The 16,104-nt window shown below is 35.8% G+C and overlaps 1 protein-coding gene across 8 annotated transcripts in view; it reads left to right on the top strand.

Moving 5' to 3' along the window:
• Positions 1 to 16,104, top strand: part of tenm4 (teneurin transmembrane protein 4) — a 493,967-nt gene that overhangs the window by 408,824 nt on the left and 69,039 nt on the right. For all 8 annotated transcript variants that reach the window (XM_056474308.1, XM_056474302.1, XM_056474300.1 and 5 more), the window contains 2 exons: positions 8,882 to 9,114; positions 12,181 to 12,335. In XM_056474308.1, the coding sequence (XP_056330283.1) occupies positions 8,882 to 9,114; positions 12,181 to 12,335 (388 nt within the window). The remainder of the gene's footprint in view (positions 1 to 8,881; positions 9,115 to 12,180; positions 12,336 to 16,104) is intronic.

Below are 16,104 nucleotides of genomic sequence, written 5' to 3' on the forward strand. Positions count from 1 at the left end.
GAAAGGACTTACCTGGGAAAGTAGGACAAGGCAGGTTTACTACTGCAGTTAAATACCAGAGATATGATTGTGATTTTAACCCTACTCCACCCCTCACCTACACCTTCTGTCTTGCTTCCAGAGTTCTGAACTTTTCAAAAGCTCTGGCTTGTAGCCATACATTTTCAATGATAATTTAGAACATGTAAAAGACATTGTACTTTTGGACAAAAGGGTACCTTGATCTTCAACACACTTGCCTGAAGTTTTCAGCAACATTGTGTCTTAAGACTGAAGTGTGATCTTCCTAGAAACTGAGTTGTACACCCCTGATCTAGTGGACACCCCAGGTAGCTGGCAGGGGTGCTCACCCTTTGGTCTGTATGAGTCCTACTGCCCTGGTATAGTGATAGGAATACTTACAGTGATCACTGTTCTTTAGATGAGAAGTTAAATAGAGGTCCTTACTCTCTGCAGTCCTTTAAAATGACCCAGAATGCTCTTCAAAAAGAGTAGGGGTATGACCCTGACATCCTGGCCAAATGTGCCCACCTTCCTCTGTCATGACCTCCTAATCATCCCTCTATGTATTAATTGGCTTGATCCCTTGATCCCCACCAAAAAGCTGGTGTGTGGTGTGTCCTAGAGTCAGGCAAGTGCTTCACACTGGCGGTGGTTGAAGAAACATGCTGGAAACTAATCTCATCAGTGCAACTTCTCTAATGATGAGCATCAAACATGATGATACAATCAAGACAACTTCAAATTAAATTCTGGTTTCCAAGGCATGTTACAAATCAAATGAATACTAAAGATTCTTTATGTTTGCTGTGAGGTATCATTTCAGAACACAGGTTATTCAATGTGTCATGGATTGTTGATGTCAAACTCCAGATGCTTCTTATGTGTGTCTGAATTGTCTGACATTATGGCAACTGAGATCGTACAGTGTCCATTGGGGATCTTGTTCATACACAAGAAGTACTTACAAGAATTTGTTATGTGGTGTATTTGTGTATAAGATGTTCGAGTTAACATTTAGTAAATATTGGAATGTCTGATCTGCAGTTTAAAGTTCATATTTATTTCCACAGTCCTTCGAAACCAACACCATTACCTGTCCTCAGTACTGAGGATTTTTACCTTCGAGGTAAAAAACAATAATGCACATTATGTATGTTCACTGGGACCTCAAGATTACTAGTTGACCAGGAAGTCACATTTCACAAAGATGTTGGTTTGTGGCCTAAGGGTCACATCATGCTTTCCAGTGTTTATGGTGGAACTGCTTATCAGCCCTGGACCAGGTTTGTGTTGTTCTTTTGATTGTAAAAGTTGCGCTTTGGGGTGTACAAGCTAAATCACTTAGCGGAACATGTTCTGATAATTTGCTTTAGAAATATACATTTGTAGAAACGTCAGTGTAAAGGGCAAGCTCATATTTGCAGCCAGAAAAGAACAGTCATTGCCGGTTGGGCGGAAACAAATAAAGTAATCTCTGTGTTTATGTATGTGTACACGGCCGAGTAAATAAGGCTAGACCGTGATCTCTCTGACATACCCACTGACCCCTTTTCCACAAGAGTCGCTCACCTCCATCGTCGCAGCAACATGCTGAAAAATCCAATTATCTTCCCCAGACCAGCTTTAGTTGTTGAATATAGATGGAGACTACGAAGGTCAGGGTGTTCTCGTCATCGCAACAAGCACAAAGCCGCGTACCTCCAATAACACACTTACATCACATACATGCTGGGACTAAAAAGCATCTACCCCAGGGTGTCACACTCTCTGGCAGATTCTTGCAAAATGGGATTGAGATTTTTCTTGACAAACCCGTTTTGCCTTCCTTCCAAAACGAGGACATCATTCAACACGGTCAGCAGCCACATACTGACATGCCGGCCCCAGGTCAACCAAAGCAGCCCGTTTCCAGCAATCTTCCAGAAGGTCAGTTGTCTGTCTGAATAATGGATCGAAGCTGACAGTGCTACAAACCTGGCGCTATTCCTTTCCACACTCTCGCATCAGGCCACTGGGAATTGGGCACTAACCGCCCCAGAGTTTCTAGGGAACATGCCTGGGACTTGTTTAATCGGTTTTGAATGTTGATCCGAAGACAGGTTAGGCGTTAAAAATGATGGTATATGGCAGATGTGTGCTGCAGTGTTGCTATTCAGTTTTTAACCACACATTTTTACTCTCTCGTGGCAAACTGTAAGGATTTATATGTGGATCCTGAGACCGTTTGAATGTTCATAATGATAGGATTTGGCAGACATCATTTTATGAAGAAAGATGAAGGTTGCTGTTCTTTAGCAGTGACCTTTCTTCAGTTTTGAATGCTGATGCTTAGACAAAATGGATGTTAGCAATGATGGTATTTGGCAGATGTGCAACGCAACATTTATATTTACCTGTAGACTGCTGCCATATACCTACAGGTGGTGTAGCAATGATTGCTTTTCACTTAATGTGTTTGTTCTCTTGCTGTCACATTTCCCACTTTATTAGGTTTTGAATGTTTGTTGAAAGCAAGTTGGGTTTTACCAATGATGGTATTTAGCTATATGTTGCAAAGAATGTTAAACAGTTTTGGAGTGACCTTTCCTCACTTTTGAATCCTAATGCACATTCACATTTTGAGTCCTATAATAGACCTAAACATTGTGTATCAATAGCAGGGTTTTCATCACCTTGTGTTAAATTGTGAATCAGAAATCAAAACAAACCCTTGCTTTAGGTTGTTTTAGACTTGTGAAATAAAGGTATATAATAATATCAGTTGACTCCATTATGCATGCCTAGTTTATTTTTGGTTAGTAGGTTACCCGTAATCAGTGTTGGGCATTAGCTTCACTACAAGTAGTGACACTACTAGCTTTAACTACTGTATATTTCTCAGTAGCGTGGCGGTAGCATCGCTACTTTCTAAATCTAATAGCTTTTTTGCAGCGAAGCTATTATTTTAAGCAAGTAGCGCAGTAGCACCACCGCAATTCACGGAGCTGTGAAGTCGGTGCCTGGCCGATGAAAGTAAATCCATATGATAGAGAGAATGGCAAATTCTTGTTCTTCGTGTTATATGGTGTTCGAAAAACAACCTTTTTGGTAAGTTACTGCCACCTCTTGCTCAGGTCAGTGACGTAGCAATCAATCATCGGGCTGACACGAGAAACTTGCTTGATGGAAAAGACGACCGTAGAGGAATTATTTCTGAAGCAGGACCATACTTTGTACATATCTTAAAGTTAATTCTGATGCTGTGGTCTTGTTAGAGTTGACTTGGTTTTAAATGCATTTGCTGTTTGTTCTGCTAATGTGCCCAAGTGCACTTACATGAAAAAAAAACATATATATATATATATATATATATATATATATATATATATATATATATATATATATATATATATAGTAGTTTAATGTAAATTCATTTATTCATTCATTCATTTTTTTTTTCGGCTTAGTCCCTTTATTAATCCGGGGTCGCCACAGCGGAATGAACCGCCAACAGTGGATGCCCTTCCAGCTGCAACCCATCTCTGGGAAACATTAAAACACACTCATACACTGTGGACAATTTAGCCTACCCAATTCACCTGTACAGCATGTCCTTGGGCTGTGGGGGAAACCAGAGCACCCAGAGAAAATACACGTGAATGCAGGGAGAACACACAAACTCCACACAGAAACGCCAACTGACCCAGTCGAGGCTCAAACCAGCGATCTTTCTGCTGTAAGGCGACAGCACTACCTACTGCGCCACTGCGTCACACTTTAATGTAAATACAGTATTTAAAATATGTGATATATCTGTCATATATGTGTGATATATGTATTATGTGATATGTATATACAGTTGAAGTCAGAATTATTAGCCCCCCTTTGATTTTTATTTATTTATTTATTTTTTTTATATTTCCTAAACGATGTTTAACAGAGCAAGGAAATTTTCACAGTATGTCTGATAATATTTTTTCTTCTGGTGAAAGTCAGCTAGAATAAAACCAGTTCTTAATTTTTTAAAAACCATTTTATGGTCAAAATTATTAGCCCCTTTAAGCTATATATTTTTATATGTTATATATTTATGTTGCACTCTATCATTGTCATAAATAATTCTGAATGCATTTGGAGCGACACGATGGCTCATTGGTTTGCACTGTCGCCTCACAGCAAGAAGGCCGTTGGTTCGAGTCCCAACTGGTTCAGTTGGCGTTTCTGTGTGGAGTTTGCATGTTCTCCCTGTGTTCGAGTGGGTTTCCTCCAGGTGCTCTGGTTTCCCCCACAGTCCAAAACCATGCAGTACAAGTGAGTTTAATAAACTAAAATGGCTGGAGTATATGTGTGTGAATGTCTTTGTATGGATGTTTCTAAGTATTGGGTTGCAGGTGGAAGGGCATTCACTGTGTAAAACATATGCTTGGAAAGCTGGTGGTTCATTTCGCTGTGGAGACCCCTGATGAATAAATTGACTAAGCTGAAGGAAAATGAATTAATGAATGAATGGATTTGTTGTCTTGCTTTCTTACATTGTTTTGAAAAACTGATCTGGGAACCAGAAACAAAGCAGTTCTGGGAACCATTGCTGGCTCCTTTTACAGTGAATATTTTCTGCATAATGCTTTTCTTGGTGTCCACATTGTCATTTTGGAAGGTCTCTAATGTGCATTCAAGACAAGCTGGGATTTAGCAATGATGGTATTTAGCGGGAATGGGTTGTAGCAGTCACTTAGGCTAGTCATTTTATGAAGAGCACTTGTCCCTGAATATATTTGTTCTCACACAATGACCTTTCTTTGTTAGATTTTAAATTTGCATCAACAGACCCTTTTGGTGTTAGCAAGGATGCTATTTAGCTGATATATGTCATAGCATGTGTAAAGTCTGGTTATCTTGAGCATGCTAGAATTGTATTCCCAGTAAAGTGCTGCTTTTTACAAAAAGAATATTGTCCACTTAACATTTTCGCTCAAGTGCAGTGACCTTTCTCAGTTCTAAATTTTGATCCTTTGACAAGTTAGCTGTTAGCAGTTGTGATTTGTTGAAGGATGTGTCATAGCAAAAAAAAACTGCTTTTCACTTAACATTTTGTTCTCTTATCATGACCTTTCTCGCTTCAAATACACATTCTAAGACAAGTTTGTTGTTTGCTACGATGGTATTCAGCAGACGTGTGTCATGTTGCATTAGCTAGTCAACGCTAGCATGCTAACACAGCATCAATGTGGCACTTTTTACAAAGAATCTATTGTTCATTTAACATTTTGGATGACCTTTCCTGCTCATGCTAGATTTTAAATGCTAAACATACATTAATTGTTAGCAATAATAGCATTTGGCAGATATGTGTCACAGCATCTAGCCATCCTAACATTTTGTTGTCATTCTGTGACTTTTCACACTTTGTTAAAAAACTATTAAAACCTTCAGGAAGACAACGTTCGAGGACAGTCTTTTTTCTTCTGTCAGGAACAGCTGCTAAAAATGTGCTCATGCTAACATTTAGCATGAGTTGAACATTTTAATACCACATTTCTGTAGCACCTATTAAACCAAATCAGCCAGTACAGTAATTTCATGTTCTTCGGTGTACTCCAGCTGATAGAAATTGCAAGAGCTTGAAATAGCTTGAAACGTCACGTAGCAATGCAATTGCCACAAATCACCCACATTTCACTGCAATTGCTCTTTGACCATACAGTAGATGAAGCCATCAGTGGGGTAAAATTAAAGCATATCACAAATCAATTTGAAAAGTGTAAAATTGCAGACCAGGTGCATAGGCTTTATCGTTTTCTCCGAATTTGATTAACGACAGAAAAGTCAGTATGTTTTCTACAGATTGGAAGTTTCTTTATTTATATATTTCCACCAGGGACCCTCTCTAGCCTGATTGGAGTCATTTTGTTGGGCTTTCATATGTTCTTTTGCTCCCTATGTGGTTGCGAAGTACGACTTTGGCTGTCCGGCTTTGCTGTGTAATGGACTGTTTTTTCAGCCTGTGGGCCATTTTGGCTCCAGGAATACATAATGTGTTTAGATAACGGCTGTAGACCGCATGCATGTCCAGAAAGAAGTGTCCCTGCAGGGGGTTCGGTTGCATATTTGAATGCACATTGGCAGCGCATTAGATGCTGGACTGACTGCTTTAACCACATGCTTACATGTGTTTCTATATTTGGACTGAGAGTGGATGCATACAGTAAAAGATTGATGCGAAGAGGACATGGCTGAGACGTCTCAAGCTCAGCTCAGTGAAATGTACTTGATCTCTTAATGCTAATTTCCAAACTTTGAAGATGCTTTAATGCATGGATTTACATGTGACACGCAATGCACGCTACCATGTCAACATAGTTCAGCAGAAAAAGCCTAACGCTGCTGTACTTTACTGCCTTATTGGGTTTAACACTTCAATACATTTCATTAATCAAGTTGTCATTTTTGTTTGCTTGTTTGATTGTTTATTTTTAAAGGGCCAAGATTTAAATAAGCTTTATAACTGTAATGTGACACAATAATAATAATAATAATAATAATAATAATAATAATAATAATAATAATAATAATATAAACAACAACAACAACTAATACTACTAATACTACTACCACAATACTACTACTACTACTACTACTACTACTACTACTACTACTACTAATAATAATAATAATAATAATTATTATTATTATTATTATTATTATTATTATTATTATTATTATTATTATTATTATTATTATTAATAGTATTATTAATATTATTATTAATATTATTAAATGTCATTTGACTTTGTTTTGTTTTTAAAACAAATTGTAGTAATGAAAATGTGTTTTATTTTAATGTAAACAATAAAATAAAATATTTTAATGATTGTTTATTTTTAAAGGGCCGAGATTTAAATAAGCTTCTTAACTGTAATGTGACATGATGAAGATGATGATGATGATGATGATGATGATGATGATAATATTATTAATAATAATAATAATAATAATAATAATAATAATAATAATAATAATAATAATAATAATAATTACCAGCGATGGGTTATGCAGCATCCGCTGCATAAAACTTGTACTAGATAAGTTGGCGGTTCATTCCGCTGTGGCCACCCCAGATTAATAAAAGGACTAAGCCGAAAATGAATGATAATAATAATAATAATTATTATTATTATTATTATTATTATTATTATTATTATCATTTATGTGGATTTAACTAAAAAAGCTTAAAGGCTCATGGATTTTATTGCCTTATGCTCCATTCCCACAGGGTGTCAGCGTCAACACTTCCCATTCACTTTTTTGCCAAACTGAATTGTGGGTTCGTTGCTGCATTTGGGTCAGCCAATCAGTGTAAATTCATGCAAATACATCAGCTCAGACAGTAGTCATTTGTGGACTTATTTCATTGGCTGATGCTGCTATGAAGAATGCGTCAACACCAATTTCAGACACGGCCTCTGTCAAGTGCCAACACTGAATTGTGCATTCAATTATTTTTTATATATATTATTGCTAGCAAAACTTAAATAAACTTAAAAAAAAATTGTTTTGTTTTGTTTTATTAGTATTACAATCTCTAGTATTACAATCTCCTTTTACAATAATCAAAATAGTATAGTTTAATATACCCTTTGCTAAGCCACACCCGAAAACCGCCATACATCAATCGTGGCTTAGCAACCGTAGCTATGTGCGAGAGATCTGTCAAGCTTTCGATTGAGGGATACAAGCAAAAACGTTGTGCATATGGATTGTGCAAATCTGACCCAGTATCCTAAAAGTTTGGACGGAGTGGTGGATTTTTTTTTTCCTTTCCAAAACCCAAAACCAAAGAGGAGTGAGGGGCCATAAAAGCAGCACAATCCAGTCATATTTCCATCTGTTTCAAGCTATGAATATTTGGATTACATATCAACAGAATAAAACAGAGATATGATCACAAACTGAGCACTTGCGATTAATATACTTCACCCGCAGCTGTTTTTCAGTAATTTTTAACCCGCATGTTCATGTCAGAGTTAAAATTCTCCGATGTTTTCTTCAGTGTTTTGGTGATTTAGTCATTAGTGATGGCGTTATAGCAGGTTAGTGTCTGCTTTTATATTTGGTTTGGGATTAATATTTGCTGGTAGGGAAAATCTATTTGTTCACTTCTGCTATTTATACTTTGATTTGCATTTCAATTTATTTATTTTTCCCACTTAACTGCAAATTAGAATGGAAACGGTATAAAAAGCACACAAACATACTGACAGTTATAGGTACTGTACATTGTTATGGTCAATTATGCTAATATTTGGCTCAAATCCACCAATTTCCCCTTTCTGGCTGCTCTTTCTATGAATGAATTATGTTCATTCATAGTACATGCACTGTCCATGCATGTTTCCTTGTCGGTTAGTAACGCTATATTTCATTGTACAACAATAATCTATTAGACTTTTTGGCAAAAAAAGAGAAATAACAGTTTAATTTGTTATTATTAGATTATTTTTAAATCTCACCTATCTTGCTGTGCAAGAACCAAGCTGTTGAATGATTAGCGTATGAGGCAGCTAGGCTTTAACTTAAATTTTGATTAAAATATTTTCTAATCAGTTGCGTATTATGCCGTGAATGTACCCCTGTAATGCATACTGCAGTCCTTTTTTTGTTTGGCTTTCTCAGATATCTTACCTGTTCACCAAAAATGACTAATTATATCGCTGGGAATGTCTGAAAGCTTGACAAGTGTAACAACAGTAACTAAGGAGGGCGGGGCTTAGCAAAGGATCAATTACTGTGAAAAATATTCCTGTATTACTTACAGTATATTACTATATATTCATTTTTTGTTTTATTTTTTTCTTTACATTACAACTGACTGTTTTCCTGTTGTTTGTTTATTTTCTAGCAACAGCCCTGCACACAAATATTACCTGGCCACCAGTCCCGTTTCGGGTTGGCTGTACCTCTCGGACACCAGCAGCAGGAAGGTGTTTAAAGTCAAGTCTCTGTACGCAGTGAAAGATGTGGCCAAAAACCTGGAGCTGGTGGCAGGAACAGGAGATCAGTGTCTGCCATATGACGAGACTCGATGTGGGGATGGAGGCAAAGCTGTCGAGGCCACACTCACCAACCCAAGAGGTACATTTCAGTCACATTACATTTTTGCATATTTTTTTTAAATGAGTAACAATTTTGGCTTCGCTGATTACATTTTTTGACCCCATCATTAGCTTATGAGGAAATTCCCTTAAATGAAAGGTGCTGTAAATAATGTCAGCTCTTTTGCTTCAGCCACACATACTCTATTCCAAATAAGTTTTTCATCCATATATTTGTGCCAAAACAAGCCCTGGGCATCAAAATTCAGAGCAAACCCCAAAACCACAGAATGAAACAGATAGCAAAAGCTGTGGTTTGTATTCGCTTGTCAGTTTGGGGTATAACGGTGTCCTTTCTCCACGTCCAGGGGAATTTTATTAGAGCACTGCAATTAATGCTCTCCTCCATTTTCCCCAGCGCAAAGCAGAAATAAAATGACTTTCCATTTCCTTGGAATTTGTAAGGTAGTCTGTCTTTTAAAAGAGAAAAAGGGTTTATGACAGATTATTGTGATTGCTGTTGCATTATTTCCTTCCTCCCTCTTTTTTTTGGTTTGATTTTAAACTGTATTGATTCATTTAGTTCTGTTATGTTTGTAGACTCTACTAATTGCTGGGTTATTTCAACCCAATGTTGGGTAAAATAAGGACAAAATCAGCTGCTGGGTTATTTTTTTATTAAATAGTTATGACCAAATATAGGCAAACATTTGGGTTATTATTAACTATTATTATTATTATTATTATTATTATTATTATTATTATTATTATTATTATTATTAACATTAGTCTAATATATATTTATTTTACTATTTACTACAATGATTTATTTTTGTTTGATTGCTTGTTTTCATATTAATTTGTTTAGTTTTGTTGATTTGTTCTCAAGTCTTTTCCATAAATCTGGGCATGTGACCTTTGTTTTTTTTTTTGTTTGTTTTTTTTGTTCAGGTTTTGCTTTTCTTTTCTTTTGGTTGTTTGTTCTTTGGTAAATTTTATCTTGAAGTTTTTGATGTTGATTTGTTGTTGTTTTTGTTCCATTTTGTGTTGATGTCACGACCTTGATGTGTTGTTTGTTAGTTTTAGTTTTGTATCATTTTTTGTTGATTTGTTTTGTTTTTATTTAACTTTTGTTGCATTTAGCATTTGTAATGTTTGCTTGGTTTGGTTTTGTTTAATATAATATAAAATATTTGTTTTGTTAATTTATTTTGTTTGTTTTTGGTTATTTATTTATTGATTGATTGATCTTTTATATTGATTTGTTTAGTTTTGTTATGTTTTTACTACGAAAATGACATTTAACTGTTCTCCCTCTTTTAATATGTTTGGAATTTGTACTTTTTAGTTTTTTTGATATTTATTCATTTATTCATTTATTCATTTATTCATGTATTTAATTAATCGTTTGTTTGTTTGTTTGTTTGTTTGTTTGTTTGTTTGTTTGTTGATAGTCTTTGTTTTTTTATTTGAAATAATGTTTTAAAATCCAGAAATTTCGATTTTTTTTATTTGACCTTTCCTTTCCTTTTCTTTCCTTTCCTTTCCTTTCCTTTCCTTTCCTTTCCTTTCCTTTCCTTTCCTTTCCTTTCCTTTCCTTTCCTTTCCTTTACTTCCCCTTCCACTTTCTCCTCCCCTTCTCCTTCCCTTTTCCCTTTCCCGTCCTCTTCCCCTTTACTTTCACCTTCCCTTCCTGTTCCTTCCTTCCTTTTCCTTTTCTTTCATTTCCTTTACTTCCCTTCTCTTCTCTTCTCTTCTCTTCTCTTCTCTTCTCTTCTCTTCTCTTCTCTTCTCTTCTCTTCTCTTCTCTTCTCTTCTCTTCTCTTCTCTTCTCTTCCCTTCCCTTCCCTTTCATTCCATTCCATTCCATGTCCTTTCCTTTCCTTTCCTTTCCTTTCCTTTCCTTTCCTTTCCTTTCCTTTCTTTTCCTTTCCTTCACTTTCCTTTCTTTTCATTTCCTTTCATTCCCATTCCTTCGTTTCCCTTCCATACCTTTTCCTTTCCCCTTCCCTTTCTTTCCCTTTCCATTTCCATATACTTTCCTTCTTTTCTTTCCTTTCCTTTGTTATTGTTATGTTCAGGTTTTTTTTTTTCTCAAAACACGTTAGCATATTTCCCTCCTGTTTGGTTTAGTTTGGCTTCATTCCATTTTATATACTTTTGTTTGTTTAAGTTTTTGGATAGGTTGCTTGTTGCTTGAAAACTGGGCATGTTTTACCCTGTTTTGCATGCACTTGTCAGTTTGGGGAATAGTGGTATAGTATTATTCTTATCTCCTTGTGCAGTGGAATCATGGAAGGCCTGTAATTAATGCTTTCCTCCATTGTCCCCAACAGAAATGCAAAAACATGTTTGCTTGTTATTGTTTTTTTTGCTTTTTTTTTTTTTTTTACATTTCAAACATTTCCCTTAAAAGTAAAGCAGCATTTGTGACTATTTTTGCATTCTAAACTCAAAGTCAATGTACCCAGAGTCACATGTTTCTCTTTTTCATCCGCAGTGTCACAGAAATGATTCACATGCTCTTAAATAGCTTGAACAGCACCGCATGCATCTCTTTTCCCAGGGTGCTCTATGTCTGGTTGTTTTTCCTCTGACATACAGTAAATAATAAATAGATCGCATGGATTTTTCATTAGACGTCTGGCTTCGTATTGAGCATGTTAATGTGCACAGGTTACATTTTACTCCGATATACCTTGAATGAAAATTTTAAAAGTTGCATGTGTCTAAGAAACCTTCCATTGTACTGTATGTACAGTACGTTAGTAAGCTGCTTTTGTTTTTCTTTTAAATTTGCATTGAATAAAAATGCACACATGTAAACGCACACATAGAAAGAACTCAGCCTAGGACTTTTAAGATGTTGGGGCACTGGATTACTGTTCCTTTCCTCCCTTTTTCCTGTTCTGGTTGTTTGTTTGTTTGTTTTTTATTATGAATTGTAATCTAATTTTTCTGTTAATCTAATAAACTGATGGTGGTGTTTACCAAACTGTTAACAGTATCATTAATATTTTTAGATTCCATTTCTATAATGTAATTTGTCCAATCCAGCAGCGTTTGCCGGCCAATGCTACATCCATTCTCCTTGTCTCGTCTCCAGGCATTACCGTGGATAAGTATGGTGTGATCTTCTTTGTGGACGGCACCATGATCCGCCGCATCGATCAGAACGGCATCATATCCACCCTGCTGGGCTTCAACGACTTGACTTCGGCTCGACCCCTTAGCTGTGACTCAGTGATGGACATCTCGCAGGTCAGTCGCCCATACAGAAATATAGAAAGGCCAGCCGGGTGGGCTCTGTTCCTCATGTCAGCCCTAGTGAGGGGTGAAGGGTGCAGCTGACGTCTCCTTAGGGTAGGTTAGGGGTCTCTAGTTTGCTGTGGGTAACCCAGTAACCCAGATGTTGCCTTCAGCTGCAGGCCTGCGACATCTAGTTTCAAGCTGACCTACAGATCCATGTGTTTCCTCCGTCCCCAAAAACCAGGCACGCAGAGACCCTGTGGTCACCCTAGGCGCTGTTAGCTGATCCAAATGTTAACTGTCACCCCCGGCAAGGACACTGCGCTCGCTGGCATCTCCAAAGCTTTAGTTAGAAAAGTGACGCAGCCCTTAAGGTTCTAGACCTAAAGCTTTTTTTCTTTGGTTTACCTCAACTTTATTTTGCCTGTAACATTCTCCCAGTGTCAAGACCATCAACCGGGCCTGCGGTTAAAATGACAAATACAATATCGTTCACATTTTCTGAGCAGTTGACCACAATAGTCTTATTTCCGCCCAGTTTTGTGTTTTGAATTTAATTTTCACTGGCAAACGAGGAATGTTCACAGACTGCATGTAATTTCTAGATTTAATTCACTCAGTCAATACAGAATGTCTGTGTGTGTGTGTGTGTGTGTGTGTGCGTGTGCATGTGCGTGTGCATGTGCATGTGCGTGTGCGTGTGCATGCGCGTGCGTGTGGCTGTGTCTGTGTGTATGTGAGAAAGTGAAAGATAAATCTACCAGGCAGGTAATCATCAGGGTTGCCAAATCCACCGGGATCCTGCAGAATTGGGCTATTTTTACACTTTTTTTTCTACTGGTGTATTCATTCATTTGTTTTAGTCTGTGGATTCAACCAAGGTCAGCTGATGGAGACCACAAAATGCGATTTTAAAACAGGGTTGACCTTGAAAACAGAGACGATTCTGCTAGATTGCCATTTCACTAGATGTTGAATTATGAAACATAGTTTCGATGCAGGGATATGAGACACACGTCCATCCTTGATTGTTTTGTGGCTACATTTGTGTCAGTTTTCTTTGGAAATTGTGATTTGTTATGCAGACCTACCTGGCAACTCTGGAATTATATCTTCTTTACATACTAAAAAATTGTATGTAGACATTTATTGTTGTTTTAAATATACTACATTTATATTTCAATATTTTAACACACTTCGCAATTATCAAAATATATGCAAATATATGTAGTTTATTATATTATATTATATTATATTATATTATATTATATTATATTATATTATATTATATTATATTATATTATATTATATTATATTATATTATATTATACTTAGCAAAAATGTGTTAATATTTTATATAATTAAAGTGCAATGCAAAATAATAATAATAATAATAAAAATAATGATAATAATAAAGCAATTAATAATAATTATAACAATATTAATAATAATATTAATGATAATATGTAAAATGTGAATAATTAAATTTAATTAAGTAAAATATACTTATTATTATTATTATTATATTAAGAATAATAATAATAATAATAATAATAATAATAATAATAATAATAATAATAATAATAATAATAATAATAATAATCCTCCTCCTCCTCCTCCTCCTCCTCATCATCATCATCATCATCATCATCATCATCATCATCATCATCATTAATATTGTTATTATTATTATATACATTCAAATTTTCTGACAAATTTTCAGTTGTCATGGAAGAATTAAATAAATTAAATTTAATTCTTTTCATGACAACTGAACATTTCATATATAATATTATATTAAATCGCTATAAAATTTATGTCAATAACAATGATCAGCGCTGGAGTTTTATTGATCTAAGAACCAATCACACAATCTAAAAGTGTGTTGATATCAAATTTATTGACCGAAAATATGTTATGCCATTTAAAGGACCCTCTAATTTTTGTGGCTTTAGACATTGTTGGGGTTCTCTTTTAAATCTGGAAGCATGACCACCTGGTATCAAAATATATATCGTCATCATTCAATATGGAATATAATTATCGACATTGCATTTTTGCCAGCCCTATGAGCCACACACCAGATAAAATAAAACAGTTCACATGACATCATGCTCAAATGTCAATAAAAATGCCAATTTTGCTGTGTTTCAGCATAAGTTCACAATTTGGATGTAAAATAAATCGCCATGGTCCTTCACTCCTTTAGTTCTGCTTTCACTCATCTGTCCAGCTTACAGCTTGCTCAATAATGTCTTTATTTTGCTGAGAGGACACACAAACACATACACTCACAGAAAGACCACTGCAGTCCTCAATGATGACAAATCACACCAGCCCCTGCCAAACACACTCAGACAGTAAAAAGCATCCATTAAAAATGCATGCGCCGCTCACGCTCACTGCATCAAAACACACCGGCGCATTACTCTAGCTCATCCTCACCTATATCCAGCTACTAAATATCCTGCGTTTGAATTCATTAGCATGCCCTGATCATCAGGTCCAGCCATCTCTGTTTCCAGAACTGTCACGGCTTCATTTCCTCCACCATTCTGCATTCAGAGCACACCTCGTATTATATTTCTCATGTTTCTGCTTTTTCGGGCAGCGAAGGCATCCTGCACGGGTGCTCAAAATTCAAGACTTGGCAAGATATTTCTTCACAAGTATTACATTAGTTTGGAAGAATAAATTTCCTGCTCGTCCCCTGCTGAATGTAGAAATGTGGTCATTGTATAGGCGTGTTCCTGGAGGAATGGATATCTTTAAATGTCTTTTGATTTTTGCGATGGATACTTGAATCTCACAGAGGCTGCAGAGCTCAAACACAAAATCAGCCATTTGCTCTAACTTTGTTTGCCTTTCTGTTGTAAAATTGTGTTAAATTGGTGAGGCAAAAAGGAGGGTTATGTTTCATTTGTTCATATCGAATCAGAATTGTATTCAAAATTTAAAAATGAAAAAAAAAAATAACGATATAAGCAACTTATACATTGAAGATATCTATTTGCGGACAACCTAAACACAATTTTCAGGAGCAGAATTATTTTAACCATGCAGTAAATATAATAAATTATTTACAAATAGCTTTTTTTACTTAATTTAATATTACATCTGTCCAAAATCATATCATCTACTGCTAATTTGTATATATTTTGATATTATTAAAAGGAGATCAGAGTTTTACTTGTATATTTTGTAAATCTAAAATAAGACTTTGGGGCTTCAAGAATGTCTCTGTGAAGTTTCAGCTGAAAACACCCATCAGATTATTTATTATATAATATAGAATTAGGCAATTTTAGTATTTGAAGACTGTAGCTGTTTTTGTAGCCTGTGACTTTATATCCAAATGAGCTGCTTCGCTCACCGCTTCATTATGCTTGTCTGCTTCTCATGCTTTACGTCAGATAAACAGCCGTCAGTGACAGAGACAGACACAGATGAAACTGAAATAAAGTCACTAGTCAAAAATACCAAGTAAATTTATTTTATGTGTTTAGTGGTGGCGATAATTCAAGCCTTTCTGAAATGATGAGTCACACACAAATGACGTTTGCAGTACACACAAACACACACACATATGCGTGTTTATTGATGATTTTACTCTCTTTATTACAAACATGCACTGTTTTAAAAAGTTTTAAACTTGTAAAAGTAATTCTTGAGATGCAGCTGATCACAGAGAATTGTAACAAATGTTTTAATTCTAGGTTCTTTGCGAAACAATTCAGTGGGTGGGGAAAACCGCACTTCTACATCACGATGCAGTGGGCCT

The sequence above is a fragment of the Danio aesculapii genome, chromosome 15 (assembly GCF_903798145.1).
Source record: "Danio aesculapii chromosome 15, fDanAes4.1, whole genome shotgun sequence".
NCBI classification, from domain to species: Eukaryota; Metazoa; Chordata; class Actinopteri; order Cypriniformes; family Danionidae; genus Danio; species Danio aesculapii.